The 16,587-nt window shown below is 38.8% G+C and overlaps 1 protein-coding gene across 1 annotated transcript in view; it reads right to left on the bottom strand.

The window, feature by feature from the left end:
* Positions 1-15,506, bottom strand: part of GALNTL5 (polypeptide N-acetylgalactosaminyltransferase like 5) — a 71,011-nt gene extending 55,505 nt beyond the window's left edge. The window contains exons 1-2 of the mRNA XM_060108416.1: positions 15,230-15,506; positions 8,087-8,207 (exon numbers count right to left, since the gene is read on the bottom strand). Coding sequence (XP_059964399.1) covers positions 8,087-8,207; positions 15,230-15,491 — 383 coding nt within the window. The 5' untranslated portion in view covers positions 15,492-15,506. The remainder of the gene's footprint in view (positions 1-8,086; positions 8,208-15,229) is intronic.
* Positions 15,507-16,587: the final 1,081 nt, after the last annotated feature.

The following is a 16,587-nucleotide window of genomic DNA, read 5'->3' as shown; positions in this document are numbered from 1 at the left end:
CTCAGGTCAGTGCCTTGCAGTCAGTATTCTACAAGGCTCATTACATGACTCTTATTCTCTCTCTGCAACCTGGCTTCTTTTCCCTCCTTTACCCCACAGAGTGGGAAATGCGGCTGACGTCAGCGTGTCCTACAGTCCAGCATCCAAGGAGAAACTGGTAAGACTTCCCCCTTCCCCAAAATTCACAGGACAGGATTCACTGGCTCAGTTTGGCTTAGGTGCCCATCACGGCCAGATAGTGGGGTCAAAACAGAAAGTCACTCTACGCACTGCCGCCGTGAGAAAAGGGGGTAGTGGGTAGGAACCCCCAGGGAAGGACGTGCTAGGCAGGCAGCCCCGCAGGGATCCTGGACAGACTTTCAGGATATTTATGGATTGATGTCACCATGTTAGAAGAAGACCTTGTTCTGGTTAACATTTTTTTTTTCTTTTGCAGTACGAGGGCCTCTCACTGCTGTGGCTTCTCCCGCCGCGGAGCACAGGCTCCGGATGCGCAGGCTCAGCGGCCATGGCTCACGGGCCCAGCCGCTCCGCGGCATGTGGGATCTTCCCAGACCAGGGCACAAACCCGTGTCCCCTGCATCGGCAGGCGGACTCTCAACCACTGCGCCACCAGGGAGCCCTGGTTAACATTTTTATCCAAGAGTAGATGAAGATATAGAAGGCATGCTTACCGGGTGCATACGGACTCGTGCTTCAAGGAATGAGAATATGAGATGACAGAACCAAGAAAAGACCTGAGAGGATGGGAAAAGGGGGCGAGTGCTGTGGGCTGCACGTGGCCTAAAACGTCAGGTGGGAAAACGTGGCCTCACAGAAACAGATAGGATTAAAAGGCTTGCGTTCCAGTAGGATCACTGTGTGACTAAAGAGCGAGTAGATGAGACACAGGGAGAGAGAGGGGATGCCCCCAGATAGAGAGAGAGGTGGTCCAGGGCGAACTCAGGCTACTCAGATCAATCTCTAGGATTACATTTAGTCCTGGGTATATCATTTTCAGAAAACTATACACTGAGTCCCTTCAGAGGAACGGGACAATGATATTGAAGGAGGCTGAAACCACGTCACACGTGGTTACACCCCTGAGAGAAGCCTGATGTGTATGGGTTTCTCTAAAATTAATTGATAGGGGCTTCCCTGGTGGTGCAGTGGTTGAGAATCTGCCTGCCAATGCAGGGGACATGGGTTCGAGCCCTGGTCCGGGAAGATCCCACATGACGCAGAGCAACTAAGCCCGCATGCCACAACTACCGAGCCTGTGCTGTAGAGCCCGTGAGCCACAACTACTGAGCCCGTGGGCCACAACTACTGAAGCCCGCGCACCTAGAGCCCGTGCTCCGCAACAAAAGAAGCCACAGCAATGAGAAGCCTGCGCACCGCAACGAAGAGTATCCCCTGCTCACCACAACTAGAGAAAGCCTGCATGCAGCAACGAAGACCCAATGAAGCCAAAAATTTAAAAAATTAAAAAAAATTAAATCCTAAAAGAATAATTCACAATTCATTCTACAAGGCCAACATTACTCTATAACAAAACCAGACAAAGATAGTCAGGACAAATACAAATTCATAGCCCTCACGAACACTGATATAAAATTCCAAACAAAATTTCAGCAAATCAAATTCAATAATATATAAAAAGGATAATGCATCATGACCAAGTGGGGGATAGCCCATAAATATAACCTCTGTTTAACATTAGAAAATCAACATAATTTACCATCTTCACAAACTAAAGATACACACATCTCAATACACAGAAAATGATGTGACAAAATTCAACAGCCGCCTGGTGAAAAAATTCTCAGCAAACTAGGAATAGAAGGGAACTTCCTAAACCTGAAAAAGAACATCTATGAAAAACCTAAAGATAACATCATACTCACTGATGAAAAGCTGAGTGTTAAGAGCAAGAACACAGCAAGGCTGCCCAATTTCACCTCTTCTATTCAACATTGTATTAGAGGTTTTAGCTAGTGCAATAAGAAAAAGAAAAGCATGCAGACTAGAAAGGAAGAAGTAAAAATGCATAGGTCATGCCCATCTACACAGAAAATCCAATAGAGAAATCTTTGTGATCTTGGGTTAGGCAAAGGTAAATTTAAAAATAGAATAAAATTAAACAATTGGACTCCATCAAAATTAAAACTTCTGCTTTTCCAAAGGCACTGTTAAGAGAATGAAAAAACAAGCCATAGACTAGGAAAAAATACGTGTAATCATCAATATGTTAAAGATCTTATACCAAAATATACTAAAAAATTCTCAAAACTCAGTAATAAGAAAACAATCCAATTTTAAAATGGGCAAAATTTAACTTCAATAAAGAAGATACACAGATAGCAAATAAACACATAAATAGATCTCAACATCATTAGACATCAAGAAAATGCCAATTAAACCACAATGAGATCCGACTACACACCTATTAGAATGGCTAAAATTCAAAATACTGGCCATACCAAGTGTTGGCAAAGATGTGGAGGAATTGGAAATCTCATTCATTGCTGATGGGAATGTAAGATAGTACAACTACTTTAGGAAAATGGCAGTTTCTTAAAAAATTAAACATACACCCTAAGATCTAGCCATTCCACTTGAAAAATATTTACATAAGAGAAAAAAGAACATCTGTTATGCAAAACTTGTCTTAAGAATACTCATACCAACTTTATTTGTAATAGACAAAAACCGGAAACAATCTGTCCTATCAACAGACGAATGGATAAACAAATTGTAGCACATCCGTACAGGAGAGCACTACTCAGCACTAAAAAGGAACTCCTTGCGACAACATGGCTACATTTCAAAATAATTATGCTGCATACATTTTATTTATATAAAATTCTAGAGAAGAAAAATGAGCCTATGGCTGAGCAATCTCATTCCAGAAATCTTTACTCCATATATACTAACATGAGGGCATAAAAATATGTGTACAAGAGTGTTTATTACATCATGTTTGAAAAGTTGAAAATTTAAAAACAACCAGGATTTCTATTAATGGGGAAACTGTATATTTATACAATGGATAACTGCTCTCAACTGTTAAAACGAATGAGGCAAATTTTATGTGTAATGCTTTGAAAAAGTTCTCCACGATATGTTGTTAAGTTAAAAAAAACACATTATAGAATATAAAAAGTAAAGCCCATTTTCATAAAAATGATATGATTATATCGTATGCTTACTGTCTACTTATAAATATATGTGTCTATAAATTCTGGAAGGATATACACTAACGTCCTGACAGTGATGATCTCTCTGTGTCAAGTGGGGGGAAAACAGTTAGGTGACACCTTATGCATTAAGACAGAAGAAAAATCCCTAGGATCATGTGTGTTTTTACTTTCCCTTTTTATGCTTTTTTATATTTTCCAGGTTTTTCACAATTAACATTTAAAAGAAATCTGCATCTTTTTTTTTTTATATTATATTTTTTTTTGCGGTGAGCGGGCCCCTCACTGTTGTGGTCTCTCCCGTTGCGGAGCACAGGCTCCGGATGCGCAGGCTCAGCGGCCATGGCTCACAGGCCCAGATGCTCTGCGGCATGTGGGATCTTCCCGGACCGGGGCATGAACCCGTGTCCCCTGCATCGGCAGGCAGACTCTCAACCACTGCACCACCAGGGAAGCCCCTGCATCTTTATTAATTACAAGAGGATAAATGGTAATTTTACTGTGCAGAAAATCTGACAGTCGTTTTAATCAAGTGATCAAATTAACTTCACTAGTAATGGGACAAAGAGACAACGTGTGCCTTTTAATACAATGTGCTGAGAGGATATGACATTCCTTCCATGGTATTCCTATCAAAAATGCATGACCCGGATTTGACCACAAGGAAACATCAAACTCAAATTGAGGAGCATTCTACAAAATAACTGGTTAGATCTCTGGTTAGAGATCTAACCAGTTGTAGAGATCTGGTTAGATCTCTACAACTGTCACAGTCGTGGAAGATAAAGACTTAGGAACAGTTTCAGATGAAAGGAAACTCAGGGGACAGGAACCCTGCACACAGTCTGTAGTCCTGGGTTAGATCCTTCCAGAAAGAGGACGCTAGTGGGTTAAGTGTAAAAACTTGAATACCGTCTGTACATTCGCTAATGGTATTGTATTGTTAATTTGCTGGTTTTGTTTATTGTTCTGGTTCTGAGGGTATGGACGATGTTAACATTTGGGGAATCTAAGAAAATGCTAGGCAGGAATTCTATGAAATAGTTTTGCAACAATTTTGTAAGTCTGAAATTATTTCAAAATTTAAAAGTTGAGAAATAAATGTAATTGGAAAACCAATCAACAAAAAATCTATTCTTCAAAGATTTGTATCAAGTATTTCTCTAGTTCAGTGAAAATAATAATATGAATTTTAAAGTAAGGCAAAGCTGAAATGGAGGGCTTCCCTGGTGGCGCAGTGGTTGAGAGTCTGTCTGCCAATGCAGGGGGCACGGGTTCATGCCCCGGTCTGGGAAGATCCCACATGCCACGGAGCGGCTGGGCCCGTGAGCCATGGTCGCTGAGCCTGCGCATCCGGAGCCTGTGCTCCGCAACGGGAGAGGCCACAACAGTGAGAGGCCTGCGTACCGCAAAAAAAAAAAAAAAAAAAAAAGCTGAAATGGAAATTTCATTTAATGGAATGATGTAATTACTATAATAATGGCTGGACATCTGCTGGATTCTAGATATTAGTAGTTACTCCTAGTAGTTAACATATATTTTAAACACAGAAGTGTATTTCATACAGAATTGAATTTCCTATTAACAAAGTTAATATTTTGAATACTAAAACTGCCAGGTTTGCTTTTTTCTTTGGACAATCTCTTTCGAAACATCCTGTTTTTCTAACAAATAATCATATGATGAGGGAATGGAAGCAAAGGTGGCTACACTATTTTAGAAAATGAGGTTTAAGAGGAAGAAATGATGGCCTGCCTGGAGAGAAATTCATAACTTGTAAACATGCAAAAATATTGACCTCCCTTTGTGGTAGTTCAATATTCAGTTGAGAAAAAAAAGTTGTCCTCTAAATTAAATGTCTACCATGTTCTGTGGTTTGAATAAATTTAAATTCTTTTTCTTTCATTATGAGCCAGATAGATTGTGTCATCATGTGCAAACATTATATCTCTTTTTTTCTCCAGTGAAAAATATTCTTTTTTTTTTAAATTGAAGTATAGTTGGTTTACAATGTTGAAACACTACATCTCTTGAATGTGCCATATCATAAGTGATATTTAGCTACCTAGAAACTTTGTTGATTCTTATATTTGTGGCTTCAAATGTTTGTCTTGTATAGAAGTTGCAGCAAGACAAAATGGGTCCCACTTTGCCCTTTTTTTGGAACATGGCTTTTGTCTCCGTATTACTGGAAGAGGCTTATATTCCTTAAGTACTTCTTATTTAGTAAAGAGAGGATATTAGCCCTCTTTGGCTAGAAACCATCAGAACCTAAAATATATTAAAAAGATATTAACACACATTTGCTACAACATGAATGAAACTTGAGGACATTATGCTAAGTGAAATAAGCCAGACACAAAAGGCAAATATTGTATGATTCTGCTTTTATGAAGTACCTAGAGTAGATAAAATTCACAGTGACAGAATGTAGAGTGGTGGTTGCCAGGGGACTGGATGGAGGGAAGAATGGGGAGAAAATGTTTAATGAAGACAGAGTCTCAGTTTGGGATGATGAAAAGTTCTGCAGATGGATAATGGCGATGGCTGTATAACTATGTTAATATACTTAATGCCACCAAATTGAACTGTTAATAAGAGTTAAAATGGTAAATTTTATGTTATATACAGTTTACCAAAAGTTTTTAAAAAGGCACTTACACAAACGATTGAAGGAACAATTTTTTTTAAAAAGCAGACTTTGAAGAAAAAAATAGGTAGCTGTCTGAAGGATTTTGTATTAGGAATAAACCTCCCTTTGACCAAAAGTCTTCATTGGTGATTTAATAAAAAGAACTTGTGGGTGATGCAATTCTTGGAAACCTCTAGAACACACTCTGAGCCAAGGAGAAGATATTCTCTACACTATAAGCTCTAGAATTTTGAAGTAGGCTCTTGACATTATCTGACGTCAAGTTCTAAAAACAGGAACCTATATTACAAGACTTCTAATATGCCAAAATTAAAATCTGGTTAGTAAGTGTTTAAAAATTAGACCTTATTTGTTTTTAGACCAGTCCACTGAAAACTGTAAGACATTAACAAAAGAAATTGAAGGAAATGGAAAGATATTCTGTGCTCATGGATTGGAAGAATTAATACTGTTAAAATGTCCATATTTCCTAAAGCAATCTACAGGTTCAATGCAATCCCTATCAAAATTACAATGACATTTTTCACAGAAATAGAACAAACAATCCTAGAATTTGTGTGGAATTACAAAAGACCCCAAATAGCCAAAGCAATCTTGAGAAAGAAGAACAAAGCTGGAGGACTCACGCTCCCCGATTTCAAACTATATTACAAAGCTATTGTAATAAAAACAGTATGGTACTGGCATAAAAAGACACATAGATCAATGGAGCAGAGTAGAAAGCCCAGAAATAAACCCACACATATATGGTCAATTAATGTACGACAAAGGAGCCAAGAATGTACGATGGGGAAAGAACAGTCTCTTTAATAAATGGTGCTGGAAAAACTAAACAGCTGCATGCAAAAGAATGAAACTGGACCTCTATCTTACACCATACCCTCAACTTAACTAGAAATGAATTAAATGAATATAAGACCTAAAACCATAAAACTCCTGGCAGAAAAGATAGGCCGTAAGCTCCTTAACATCAGTCTTGATTTATTTGGATCTAACACCAAAAGCAAAGCAACAAAAGCAAAAATAAATAAGTGGGACTACATCAAACTATAAAGCTTCTGCACAGCAAAGGAAACCTTCAACAAAATGAAAAGGCAACCTACTGAATGGGAGAAAATATTTGCAAATCATATATCTGATAAGGGGTTAATACCTAACATATGTAAAGAACTCATACAACTCAATATTGAAAAAACAAACAAACCAATCTGATTAAAAAATGGGCAGAGGATCTGAATAGACATTTTTTCCAAAGAAGACATACAGATGGGCAACAGGCACATGAAAAGATGCTCAGCATCACTAATCATCAGGGAAATGCAAATCAAAACCACAATAAGATATCACTTCACACCTGTTTGAATGGCTCTTATCAAAAAGACAAGAAGTAATAAGAGTTGGTGAGGATGTGGAGAAAAGGGAACCCTTGTGCACCTTTGGTAGGAATGTAAATTGGTGCAGCCACTATGGAAAACCAGTATGGAAGTTCCTCAAAAAATTAAAAATAGAACTGCCATATGGTCCAGCAATTCCAATTCTGGGTATTTACCTGAAGAAAACAAAAGCACTAACTCAAAAAGATACATGCACCCCCATGTTCATTACAGCATTATTTACAAGCCAAGACATGGGAGCAACCTAAGTGTCCATGGGTGGATGAATAAAGAAAAGGTAATATATATCTATATAGCTATATCTATATGTTATATACCTACATCTATATCTATATATAAAATTCAGCCATAAAAAAGGAGGAAATCTTGCCATTTGCAATAACATGAATGGATCTTGAGGGCATTATGCTAAGTGAAACAAGTCAGAGAAAGACAAATACCATATGCTCTCACTTACATGTAGAATCTCAAACAAACAAAACACAATCCGCCCCCCCTCCAAAAAAACAAGCTCAAGATACAGAGAACAGATTGGTGGTTGCCAGAGGCAGGGGGTGGGTGAAACGGGTGAAGGAGGTCAAAAGGTACAAACTTCCAGTTATAAAATAAATGTCACAGGGAGGTAATGTATAGCATGGTGACTGTAGTTAATAATACTGTTTTGCATATTTGAAAGTTACTAAGAAAGATCTTAAAAGTTCTCATCACAAGAAAAAAATCTCTTTTGTATCTGTGTATAGTGACCGATGTTAACTAGACTTACTGTGATGATCATTTTGCAACATATACAAATATCAAATCATTATGTTGTATATCTGAAACTATGTAATATGTAAAAAAAAATATCAGGAGGAACATACATTTTATTCCTGGTATCTGGCACATCTCTGTAGTTGCCCAAGTTTTTACTGATAATGGAATTAAATCCATATTTTGAATATCCATGAATAAGTTCTGGGTCTGAAAAGTTAAAATCCTTACCTGCAAGAAAAGGTATTAGTCACATAAGTATAGGTTTACTACCATCACGTTGATAAAGGACAATAACAACTATATCCTGAATTCACTCCTTTTATAACATGTCAGAGTAGTTTTCCTGGAACCTAAACTACTCCCAGATGACAAGGTTAAATCAAAGTATTCACACAAATCAAAGCAGATTCATTAGCAAAGTATGAAAAACAAGCTACCCTAGAGTCATTCAGTTTCTCCAGAGAAGGAAGTGCTCAGCCTCCTTGGTCCCATCATGATTTGCAACTGTCGTGTGAAATTATATTAACTGAGGGATTTAGGGAAGGTGGGAGAATGGGAGCTGAAGCCCCTCTCCCAAAACTCTGTTTGAGAGAATACAAGATAACAGAGGACAACCCAAACATATCAGTCAAAGCAATAAGTGAAGTTGGCATAAATTTCCCATTAAAAGATAAAAACTCTTAGATGGTAATAAAAAATGAAATGTAACCATAAAGGATAAATAAGATGAACTAAAATGGTTAAAAGTGAGAGAGCGGTCAAAGACTACAGGAGTCAAAATAATTTTTAAAGCATAGAATTCACTGGAAGGACAATCCAGAAGGTCATTTTATACTCACAGTAAGTCACAGTAAAGGTTTAATAGTAATGAGCTTGTAGATATCAAATAATGCTGCAACAAAATACTTAAAGAAAAACTGTTAGAAATATCAATATATGTTGCCACAAACAAACAGTAATGGAAGCTTTTAAGAACAACTCTGAATCAGACAAAAAGTTAGAAACTTGAATAACGTAATTAGTTGTTTCCTTAGTAGATTTTATGTTGTGCTTTGTTTTTGAGAGAATAAACTTTCTTTTCCAATGCCCAAAGAGTGTTTTCCAAAATTGGTATAAATTCTATACTGGATATAAAGAGGATTCCCATCAAAAAGTGACCCCATTTCCCCTCGGTCCTCTTTCTTACACTTAAACACTCCTTGGCTCTGAAAGGTGGGTGTAAGGAGGCAAGTTGCCTGGGAGCCTCAGGACAGGGGCAAGGACACGGTGGGCTCCTGATTTCTTTGTTGTCTCCCGTAAATCCCAGACAGGGGGCTGTCGAAGGCTGCAGGTGGAACCACTAATGGGCAGAGACAAAACAAGTGCCAAGATAAGCCTGTTCCTCCAGCACAGGGCCAGGAAAAAGGACAAGTAACCACAGAAACCCTCTGGCAGCACCCACTCTAGTCCAATCAAGCACCAACGGGAGAACCACACCGCCCCCTGTTGGCTCCAGTGGGGAGAGCAAGGAGAGCGTCCACCTCTACCCCAAGGGAACAAGGGGCCGTGCTCCTCTCCCCTGAGCATAACCTACCCTTCCATCCCCCTTCCTGGCAGAAGAAGGCAGTGTTCTGATTACCTGTCTGGCTGGTGTCGGGGGGGGGCTGAGCAGGGAGCTGGTCTTCCAGAAGCCTGCCTGGTAGAAGCAGGTGGTGCTCTAATTCTCCCTAAGGTAGTGTCTTGTCAGTGGCGTGCTGAGCCTCCAGCCACACCTGGCAGCAACAAGGCTTAACGAGGGGGTGCAAGGTGAGGCTAGTCACTACGCCATGTACCCAATGGCCCTCATATCCATGGGGGTCCAGGGAGAGCTGAACCTCCACCCTCAATGGCAGCAGGTTGTGCAAAGCAGGAGAGTTGATACTCTGCTTACCCCATCTCCTGACCCTGGCGTCAGGGAGGCCCACAGCTACTGAAGCCCATGCACCTAGAGTCCATGCTCCACAAAAAGAGAAGCCACCGCAATGAGAAGTCCGCACACTGCAACCAAGAGCTGGGGAGCTGAACTCAGAGACAACAATGTGATGCATGCAAGTCAGCGCCCCATTTCCCCAACGGGGCTGCTGAATGTCCCCTCCACCATCTACAGCGTGGCAGTGCCCACGCTCCACGGTTGCCAGGGTGGAGTCGGCAGGTCCAGCAGGAAGCAAACACACCCACCCACCTGGCCCTTGTGCTGCATCTCAACAGAGGTCGGCCTAACAAAGAAGCTTAAACAGGACCCAGAGTTTCATAATGTCCAAAATGCCCAGGATACAATCAAAAATCTTTTGTCTTACGAAGAACCAGGGAGATCTCAAACTGAATAGGAAAAGCCAATCGACAGATGTCAATACCAAGATGAATCAGAGGTCAGAATGATCTCAGACGTTAAAGCAGCCATCATAAAAATGCTCAGAAACAGAAAAAGGGGAAATCTCAGCAAAGAGATAGAAGTTATAAAAAAGAACCAAATGGAAAGTATAGAACTAAAAATAATCTAATAAAACACTCGCTAGATGGGCTTAATATTAAGTAGAATAGTGGTAACAGAATCCACCTACTCTGAGCAATGGAGAAAATAGACTAAAAAAAAAAATGAAGAGAGTCTCAGGGACCCGTGAGCTAATAACAAAAGAGCTAATATTCATATTATTGGAGTCTCCGAAGGATAGGAGAGTGAGGAATGAAAAAGTACTCTAAAAAATAATAGTAGAAAAGTTCACAAAGTTGGTGAAAGATGGACATCTACAGCTTCAAGAGGCTGAGGAAACTCCCAAGTAGGATACACCAAAGAAATCCAGGCCACATCATAATTAAGCTTCCGAAAACTCCAGACAAAAGAAAACTCTTGAAAGCAGTACTCACAGAGGAAAGATCTGAATGACTGTGGATTTCTTGTCTGAATCATGGAGAACAGAAGGAAGTGGGAAAACATTTTCGAGGGCTGAACAGAAAGAACTATCATCAGCAAAGTCTAAGTCAGCAAAAATATCCTTCGGGAATCATGAGAAAAATAAAGATACGTTCAGATGAAGAAACACTAAGAATTTGTGACGAGCAAACCCACCCTCAAAGAATCGAAAAAGAAAGTGCTGTAAACAAAAAAGGAAAATCATAGCAGATGAAGGGTTGCAACCTCAGAAAAGAAAAAAGAACATCCAAAAGGGTAAAAAATATAATAGCCTGTGCTCATGAGTTTCTTAAGTCTCATTCAGTGATTGGAGCAAACACTAAAACACCATCTGATGTGGTGCTCCATGTACACAGAGGAAATGCTAAAGATAATCATATCTTAAAATTGAGGATGCTAATGGACTTTGCTTTTTATGCTTTACTGGAAGTGGCAAAACATGGATTCAAGGAGACCTCAGTGAGTTACATATGTATCATGTTGTTAATACCTAGAGCAACCACGAATAGAGCTACACAAAGCAATACATTAAAAGAATACTGGAAGTAAATCAAGATGGGATTCTGAAACATGTTCAGGCAACTCACAATAAGGTAAGAAAAGAGAACAGAAGAATGAGAAATGGAAGAAGCAAACAAAAAAATAATAAAATGGCTGACTTAAACCTTAACATATGAATAATTATATTAAATGCAAATGATCTAAATATATCAGTTAAAGACATAGATTGTCAGAGTGCATTAAAAAATATGTTCTAGGGATTCCCTGGTGGCACAGTGGTTGAAGAGTCCGGCTACCGATGCAGGGGACACGGGTTCATGCCCCAGTCCGGGAAGATCCCGCGTGCCGCGGAGCAGCTGGGCCCATGAGCCATGGCCGCTGACCCTGCGCGTCTGGAGCCTGTGCTTCGCAACGGGAGAGGCCTCAGCAGTGAGAGGCCCGCGTACCACACACACACACACAAATGTTCTAACAATATGCTGTCTACAAGAAACTCCCCTCAATGTGATGTAGGTGGATTGAAAGTAAAAGGATAGAAAAAGATATATCTTGCAAATAATTTAAAAAGCAGGACTAACTACATTAATATCAGATAAAATAGACTTTAGAACAAAGAAAATTACTAGAGATAAAGAGAGACAGTATATACTGATAAAAGATCAGTCTACCAGTAATATATGATGATCCTAAATAGAAACATACCAAAAAACAGTCTCAAAATACATGAAACAAAAACGCATACGGTTGAAAGGAGAAACAGACAAACCCGTGATTATAATTGGGCTCTTCAACACCCACTCTTAGCAGTTGTCAGAACTACTAGCCAGAAACTCAGCAAGGATACAGAAGAATTGAACAATGCAATCAACCAACCGGTTCTGACTGAGATTACATATATATAAAACACTTCACCTGACAATACTGGAATACACATTTTTTTCAAGTATCCATGGAGCATTCACCAAGATAGGCCATATCCTGGATCATAAAACAAACCTCAAAAAAACCCTAAAAGAATCGAAATCATAGGCGTATATTTTGTGACTACAGTGGAATCAAACTGGATGTCAATTATAGAAAGACAGAAAATTATTCAAAACACTTGGAAATTAAACAATCTATTTCCAAATAATCCAAGAAGAAAGTCTCAAAGGGAATATAAAAATACATAGAATGGAATGAAAATGAAAATGCAACATATTAAAATATGTGGGATGCAGGTAAAGCCATATTATTAAGATATCAATTCTCCCCAGACTGATCTATAGACTCAATGCAATTCCATTCAAAATACCAGCAGGCTTTTTTGTAGAAATTGACAAGCTGTTTCTAAAATATATATGGACAAGCAAAAGACCTAGAGTAACCAAAACAATTTCTAAAAAGAATGAGAATAGAGTTCAGAAACAGATCCAACAAAAATGGCCAATTAATTTTTTAAAAATAAATTTATTTATTTTATTTATTTTTGGCTGCATTGGGTCTTCTTTGCTGTGCATGGGGCTTTCTCTAGTTGGGGCGAGCGGGGGCTACTCTTGGTTGCAGTGTGCGGACCTCTCATTGCGGTGGCTTCTCTTTTTGCGGAGCATGGACTCTAGGTGCATGGGCTTCAGTAGCTGTGGCATGCAGGTGCAGTAGTTGTGGCTCACGGGCTCTAGAGTGCAGGCGCAGTAGTTTTGGCGCATGGCTTAGTTGCTCCGCAGCATGTGGGATCTTCCCGGACCAGGGTTTGAACATATGTCCCCTGCATTGGCAGGCAGATTCTTAACCAGTGCGCCACCAGGGAAGCCCTGGGCAATTGATTTTTGATAAAGGGACGAAGATGGGAAAAGGAAAGTTTTTCAACAAATGGTGTTGGATCCATATGGAAAAATGAACTATGATGCTTATCTTATAGCATCACAGAAATTAATTCAAAACGGAGTTAATGTAAAACCTAAAACTTTAACATTTCTAAAAAAAAAAAAACGATAGAAGGAAATATTTGTGAACTTGAGGTAGGCAAAGATTTCTTAGATAAAACATAAAAAACATAAACCACACAAGAAAATGTGATAAATTGACCATCGAAATTTAAAATCTTGCTTCTTGAATGAAGCCACTCAGAGGAGAATGAAGATGCCCAGCATGGTGACTCTAGTCAGCACACTGTATTATATACTTGCAAGTTGCTAAGAGAGTATACCTTAAGTTATCTCTTGAAGTACTGAGATAACTTTTATCCTTTCCAAAGAAAATGCAATGAATAATAATGGTGAATTATGTGATTATAAATCATCATGTTTTCAACTGTAGAAATTAGAAAACATTCTCCTTTTGGAATATAAGAATAAATTGTATATTAACAGTAAAAAAAGAAAAAAAAAGAAAAAGGTTATCATCACAAGAAAAAAAATGGTAACTATGTGTGATAATGTATGTTAATTAAATTTACTGTGGTAACCATTTTGCAATATATACATATATAAAAATCATTGTGTTGTACACCTAAAACGAATACAATGATATATATCAATTATATCTCAATTAAAAAAACGAGAGAATGAAAAGACAAGGCACAGACTTGTGCAAAATATTTGCAACTCACAAATCAAAGGATTTGATACCAGAATATATTTTAAAAGTCTTAGAAATCAGAAGACAAACATCCCAATTTAAAAAGCGACAGAAGACTTGGAGAGACACTTTACAAAAGGAGATGTATGTGTGGCCATTAAGCACATGAAAAGGTATTCAAAATCCTTAGTTGTGGGGAAATGCAAATTAAGGCCACAACAATACCATTACTCACCCATTAGAATGGTTAAAATCTAAAAATCTGACCATGTCAAGTGTTGGCCAAACCTGGAGAAAATGGAATTCTCATCCACTGCGGAAGGAAATATAAAATGGCACCCTTCCTTTGGAAACCGGTTTGTCATTTTCTTTAAAGTTAAGCATACAGCTACCATATGACCCATCCATCCCATACCTAGGTATTCACCTGAGAGAAACAAAATATGTTTATACAAAGACTTACATGTTAATATCCATAGTGGCATTGCAATTCATTCCAGAATAGCTACAAATATATTAAAAATACATACTATGGGTCTTCCCTGGTGGCGCAGTGGTTAAGAATCCACCTGCCAATGCAGGGGACCCGGGTTCAAGCCCTGGTCCGGGAAGATCCCACATGCCACAGAGCAACTAAGCCTGTGTGCCACAACTACTGAGCCTGCACTCTAGAGCCCGTGAGCCACAACTACGGCAGCCCACGTGCCACAACTACTGAAGCCCGCGTGCCTAGAGCTCGTGCTCCGTAACAAGAGAAGCCACCTCAATGAGAAGCCCGCACACCACAACGAAGAGTAGCCCCACTCACCACAACTAGAGAAAGCCGAAGCACAGTAACAAGCAACAAAGACCCAACGCAGCCTAAATAAATAAATTTATTTTTAAAAATACATACTGTATTTTTCTTAAAGAAAATACATAAAGGAAATGAGGAAGATATCTAGGGAGGAGGAAGAATTGGGGTGAAGTTTTTACTGTACCTATTAAAATTTATTTCTTTGAAACACAGAAAGCTATCTGAAACAGATACAGCAAACTACATAAAAATTGTTAAATTTAGGTGGTAAATACATTCAAGCCTGTTTTATTATTTTCTCTCTCTGTGTCTGTGTATGTATGGATATATATGAATATATATGAGAAATATTTCATAATTTAAAATTGAATTGCTCTAAAAAAGGACATTCTCTCACTCTTCCCAATTATTAAATTTATGGTATATTTTCCCCTTAAAATGGCTAACAGAGGAAATCAAAATACTTACCTAATTTTAAAAATGACTTCTGTTCTCTAGTTTCATCTTCATTAGGCCTTTTGACTCTTACATAAGGTCTTGGTATTTGCACTGAGCCATGTTTAGTTTGCAATTTCTTCCCAAGGGACCAAATTAATGGATTTCCTTTCTCCTGGATCTTCTTCTCCTGGTTCTTCACATGATTATGGTGAAAATAAATAGTAAAGATGGCTGTCCAGATCCCAAGTGTCAAGGATCCACAGAGTAGACACTGAATTATAACATTTCTCATTGTAAACCTAGCAGTTTTGAAGGTCCATTTTAACATTTCCTAAACCAGAAGGATTTAACAGAAACTGTATTAGCTATTTTGATGGTTTAGAGATCATCGACTTGGCTTAAATTCAATTTACAGTGTGTTAAAAGCAGGATTATTTTGATATCAGCGCTTATCATATACTTTGATACGAGAAAGTGTATCCTTTAAAAAAACTCTTAAAGCTGATATTCAGAAGATTTCTTAACATGAAAATGTATAACGTGCTTATAAAACATACACTATCATTTAAAGTCATTGACCCAGACTCCTGAGATAAAACTAAAGCAAACAATGTGGAAGAAGGGTTTCTCATCCCTTCCACCTTCTCGACGCATCTAGGAGTGATGGCATAGGTCTCTCTTTTAAAAAGCTGATTTGACACTAATCAGACTGTTAGAAATGTAAAAACGTGCCCTGTCCCATGGTGGAAAGAAAGTGGGCGGTGAGAAGCGCAGACTCCCCTGATGGGACTGTGAAATGGTGCAGCCACTTTGCAATCTCTGCAGGTCGAGTCTATACATAGGGAATGTGGAAGTAGTTCCATCCCTAGAAATATACCCCAAAGAGACTCTCGCCAGGAGACATGTACAAGGACATTTACTGGAGTCATGTTTGTGGTAGAAATTAGATACAACTCTAGTTTCCCTCAACAGGAGAACTGATAAACTGAGGCTATTGATTTAGCATTGGAAATGAACCTACTGGAGCAACATGGATTAATATCGTAAAATCTAAAAAACATAATGTTGCACAAAAAACAAGTAGGGTATGATGTTACCTTTATACATTTGGAAAACACGAAAAGCAGTGCAATTGTTTATGTGTACGCTTGAGGGTAGCAAATATTAGGGGAAAATACCATGTGTGTGCACGGTCTACACAAATATAGGAAAAATACAGGATAGTGATCACTTCTGTGTGGGAGGGCGTCAGGAGGAGGATAAAGAGCTCGGACTGTGTCCTTAATGCTTTTTATTTTGGTCGTGGGTTGTGGGATCTTAGTTCCCTGACCAGGGACTGAACCTGGGCCTTCGGCAGTGGAAGTGAGGAGGAGTAACCACTGGACCGC

Source organism: Mesoplodon densirostris, chromosome 9 (assembly GCF_025265405.1).
Source record: "Mesoplodon densirostris isolate mMesDen1 chromosome 9, mMesDen1 primary haplotype, whole genome shotgun sequence".
Lineage (NCBI taxonomy): Eukaryota > Metazoa > Chordata > Mammalia > Artiodactyla > Ziphiidae > Mesoplodon > Mesoplodon densirostris.
This window is presented reverse-complemented; position numbering and strand designations above follow the sequence as displayed.